General features: G+C 60.8%; 1 protein-coding gene across 1 annotated transcript in view; it reads left to right on the top strand.

The window, feature by feature from the left end:
• Positions 1-4,761, top strand: part of NSG1 (neuronal vesicle trafficking associated 1) — a gene marked incomplete at its 5' end in the record, with an annotated part of 16,467 nt that overhangs the window by 9,233 nt on the left and 2,473 nt on the right. Inside the window, one exon of the mRNA XM_004715133.2 lies at positions 1,452-1,562. Coding sequence (XP_004715190.1) covers positions 1,452-1,562 — 111 coding nt within the window. The remainder of the gene's footprint in view (positions 1-1,451; positions 1,563-4,761) is intronic.

Genomic DNA, 4,761 nt, shown 5'->3' with positions numbered 1-4,761 from the left:
CTACAGCAGGCTCGGTTGGGGGTCTGAGGACACAAGGGAGGTCTGGCACGAGATGGGTTGACCCAGGAGCCACAGGGCGGAGACCTGCAGTGGAGATGGCTTTAGGGCCCCACAGCATCCCTGCTTGTCTCCAGGAGTCAGAGCTGGTTCAGAGACAGTCAGTGACAGACAGGAATACATATGAGGTGAAGCAGGGGGCCAGGTCCTTGGGGCCACCCCAAGGTTTCCTCCAAAGTGGGCCGCCAGTTCCTTCTTCATCATATCTGAAGCCTGTTCACTTTGGGTGACCCTGATGGCAGTTGAGGTACCGGGGACAGAGCCTCCTGGCCTCACACAACGCACAAGCCACCACAGGACGACAGACGGACAGACACCGAGTCAGGAAGACGGGAGAAGAGGCGATGCATCTGAACGGTGGGGCTGGAGAAGAACGTTGAAAGGACCATGGACCGCCGAGAGAACTAACAGACCTGTCTTGGAAGAAGTACGGCCAGAAGGTTCCTTAGAAGCCAGGACGGTGACGCTTCATCTCACGTACTTCGGACACGTTGCCGGGGGAGACCAGCCCCTGGAGAAGGGCAGCATGTTTGGTAAAGTGGAGGGGGATGAAAAAGAGGAGGCCCTCTGGGAGATGGATGGACACGGGGGCTGCAACATGGCTGGGCACAGGACCGGGCAGTGTTTTGTTCCCTTGTGCCCAGGGTCGCTATGGGTCGGAACTGACCTGGTGGCACCTAACACCCCCCAACCCCATCCCAGGGAGGCAGCCCTGTGGGTTCCGCCCCTGCTGTGGAGACACTGGTCTGCTACCTTCGATGCCGTCAGGCACAGCTGGCAGAGTAAGAGGCCAGGCCGACCAATTCAGGTGCTCCGGGCTGGTGCGGTCTGCCTGGCTCCCGGGCCAGCACTGCTCACCGTGGCAAAGTGGACGGAGGGGACTGACCCAAAACCACGGCCGTGCTGCCGAGCACCTGGCATGACTGGGCAGTGAAGCAGATGCGCCCAGCTTCTCATGGGTGCCCCTTCTTCATGGGGTGGCACCACTTCCTGCCCACCTGGACCCTCCTTTGTCCCATTTCCCACCTTGTTCTGGGTGGATGGGAGGCCAGCTGCTCTGGGTCTTTCCTCAGGGCTTAATTGTGACCAGAGCCTTGGCAGGCTGCGGTCACCCGAGTCACACAGTGTGGGGGGCCGAGCCAACGAGGGGCTGTCCACCCTGGGAGGGAGGCCCCATGCACCTTGGGGGGAGGGCACCCTCACTGCAGGCATCGTGCTTTCTGGATTCCGATCTGTGCCTCCTTCTCAGGGGCGGGCTCTGCCTGCACCTGTCTGTCTGCCTGCACCTGTGTCTGGTCATCTGTCTGCCTACCTCCTGTGTCTGTGTGTGTGTCCGCCCGGCTGTCCAGGCGGCCATCGCCCCCCCCAGGCTGACGGTGCCCTCCTGCCCACAGGTCTCGGTGCTGGTCCTGTTCGCCCTGGCCTTCCTCACCTGTGTCGTCTTCCTGGTCGTCTACAAGGTGTACAAGTATGACCGGGCCTGCCCTGACGGCTTCGTCCTCAAGGTAACACTTGCTCCGTGTCCCTGGGCTTGCGCACCCTGTGGCCTCCGGGCTGTTGGGGTGGGGGCTGCGGGTGGCCCACAGGGAGGCCTGCCTGGGAGAGAAGGCGGCCGGACCTCCTCTCACCCCACAGCAAAGGTGCTCACTGCAGGTGGGAGACCGAAGTCCTCGAGGCGTGAAAAACAGGGCGTCACGGCGGCTAGCCTCCAGCCTACGAGTCTGAGTCAGCCGGCAGTGTGGACATGCCTGCTGGGTCCAGAACGCTTCATCCCATAGCCTGCAGGGGGCATGGTCACAGCCACACAGGCCGGCTAGCTGGGGCAAGGCGGAGGCTGGGTTGAGGGCTGGGATGGGCGGAGCTGTCTTTCTCATCCACGAGCTGGGCCGTGGCCTTCCAGATCCACGTGGAGGGAGACACGTGCCGGTACAGGGCTTGGGACATGACCACCGAGAAGACGTAGCAGGCTCTGTCGTCCCTGCTAAAGGATGGAGCTCCTCTGGGGCCTGAGGCTGTGGCTTTGCCGGGAGGACCGAGACCGGGAGGCGGGGCCTCCCCCTCTCCTGAAGCCCCGAGAACCGAATAGCAGCAAGGATAGTTAGGTGTCAGTGGCCAGTCTGTTCCTACTCGACGTATAAAAGGACAGGACACTCCCGGCCCTGCTCCGTCCCCCTCATCGCTGCACAGGCCTGGGGAGCCTCAGCCAGAATTCCCGGTTCCCACCCCATCCCATGTCCCATTACACTCGGGCCCTGAATTCAGCCCCCTGCACTGGCGAGTCCTTACGTGGTTAGGCGCCCCCTTGGCTGTCCAGTGGATGCTGACTTGAGTCACTTTCTCTAGGGCTTCCCATGCTGCAAGTCTTCATGGGAGCAGAGAGCCTCGGACAGCCTCGTTCTGGTCCAGATAAGCAGACGTTGCAAAGGCTCTTCACTCGGGGTCCCCATGACTCAGAATCGGCCTCAGGGAGACAAGTTTGATTTTTGTTGTTTTACAAGACATCATTGTTGTTAAGGGTTTTCTAGGCTGTGAGCCCTGGCGGCACAGTGGGTTTTGCATCAGGCTGCTAACCGCAAGGTCAGCAGTTCAAAACCACCAGCCACCCTGTAGGAGAATGAGGAGATTTCTCCACTCCCGGAAGAGTTTACAGCCTTGGCAACCCTGAGTCAGGTCTACTGCCATAGCAGGTCACGGTGAGTCTGAATGGACTCAGGGATACAGCGCTCGAGAGGGACAACCTTGGGAACCTCCAGGGGCAGCTCTACACTGCGAGTTGAAATGGGGTCGGTGGCGGTGGGTGAGTGCCAGGCCTTTCTCCCGCAGAGCTGCAGGGTGGGTACACACAGCCAACCTGACCCAGCTGCTGTGACACCAGGCTCCCCAGGAAGTGTTTGGGGTCAGGAGACAGGAAGGATCAGGGAACAGGAAGGTAGGCTGCCTGATGGGAAGCCAGCTGGAGGAGGGCCTGCAGGCAGGGGAGGCCCGTCCCCTGACTCCCTGAGCAGGGTGCTGGGCGACATCTCGGGTCTGTCTGGGTCCCGAGATAAGATGACCAGGATCTAAGGCTGAGTAGAGGCAGCTGGGCCAGAGGGCAGGGGCTCCAAGGAAGAGGATGGGGTCACACGATGTGGGTGGGAGTGCCATCTGCCCACCCAGACTGGGCAGGTGAAGCAGCCATGTTTACAACCATCCTAGGCTGCACCTGGAGAAAGTTTCTCCCAGGTGCGCCTCACACCTGTTCGGGGCTGTGATCTTTCCGGAAGCCAAGACTGCCAGGCTTGTTTTCTGAGGCACACCAGGGTGGGTTTAGTCAGTAGTTGACCAGGGAGGGCTGAGTCTGGGAGCCCTGGAGGAGAGGACTATGAGAGGATGGGACCATGGGAGGGGGCTGGCAGATCCTGGGGAAGCCTTGAAGGGGTGTGTGGCTGGCACTGGCCGGGGCTGGAACCCAGGTCTCAACAGGCTGGGGGCTGTAGTCCAGAACCACCTGTGTGCCCCACCCAGAAATGTACAGGCAGGTGGGGGTGGGGGCCCTCAAGCTTTGGCGAAGGGCAGCTGAACACGGGGCTCTCACAGCCGTTCCCCCCAGCAAGGCTACCCCAGCAGGTGCTTGTGGGAAATGGTTAATTCCCAAGAGGTGAGGCAGCGTGCCTCCCAGGGCCCCCTCAGCATGTATTGTGTATGTGACAGAGAGCGTGCACAGGAGCTTGCTGTGGTTGTTAGCTAAGGCTGGCTCGGGCAAGGTGGAACACAGCCCCGTTAGTTCTCTCAGCTGTGATCTTTACTGAGGAATATTGCTAGGCCTTTCTCCCGCTGCACCCCTGGGTGGGGTTGAAGCTGCAAACCTTTGGGCTGTAGCTGAGTACAACAGTACTACCTCTCCAGTGCTCAGCGCCCCTCCACCTCCCAGACCCCAGCACTCTCAGGCAGGCCCGGGGTCTCACCAGTTCCCCTCTCTGTCCTGTGCTCCCCGCCCCCCCAAACTTGGTGTGGCCCACAGGCCTCCCCCTGGCTGGTTTGCAGTAGCCAATCACCAGGCCTTTCTTCCTGAGACATTTTGGTCTGGGATGTGAATGCGGGTCCCAAGCCCCACCAGGTGTCCCTGTCTGGAGTGGTAGGTGGTCCGGAGACCTGCAGCCGTCCCTGAGGCAGGTCTGTGATCCTGTGAGGACCAGAGGTCCCTGACCTGTCCATAGCTGACACCCAGCTCTGTCCCCTCAAGGGAGTGCACACGACCCCCCAGCCCTCCAGAGGCCCTGCTGCCATCAGCACTCATGTGCCGAACACCCACTCGCCTCGTGGGCCTCTGCCCGCCCACTGCCTCACAGCCACCACCTTGGCGCAGAGAACTACCCCACAGTGTTTCCTGTTTGGGGGCCAAGTGCCAGGCCTTTTCTCATATGGAGGTTCGAACGGCTGCGCCTTTGGTTGGCAGTTGAGCGCTTAGCCACGGCACCACCAGGGCCCCTGCAAGATCACCAGGCCACCCTTACCTACGTCCCCCTTCCACCTGTCCACCCACTTCTCACTCAGTGATGTGGTTCAGACCAGTGGTGAACCCATGGGTTACAGAGGGCTGTGCTGTGCAGGGAGGTTTTGGGCGTAACCATGAACAGGATCACCAAGCCTTTCTTCAAAGGTCAGTTGGGCAGGTTCAGTGCACCTAATCTTTAGTCCAGTGCATTATTTGCTGCCCCCCCCCCC

Source organism: Echinops telfairi, unplaced genomic scaffold, assembly GCF_000313985.2.
Source record: "Echinops telfairi isolate 266 unplaced genomic scaffold, ASM31398v2 ScPeMD7_28;HRSCAF=97, whole genome shotgun sequence".
In the NCBI taxonomy this organism is placed as follows: domain Eukaryota; kingdom Metazoa; phylum Chordata; class Mammalia; order Afrosoricida; family Tenrecidae; genus Echinops; species Echinops telfairi.
The sequence above is the reverse complement of the archived record's forward strand: the minus strand, read 5'-3'. Positions and strand labels throughout refer to the sequence as shown.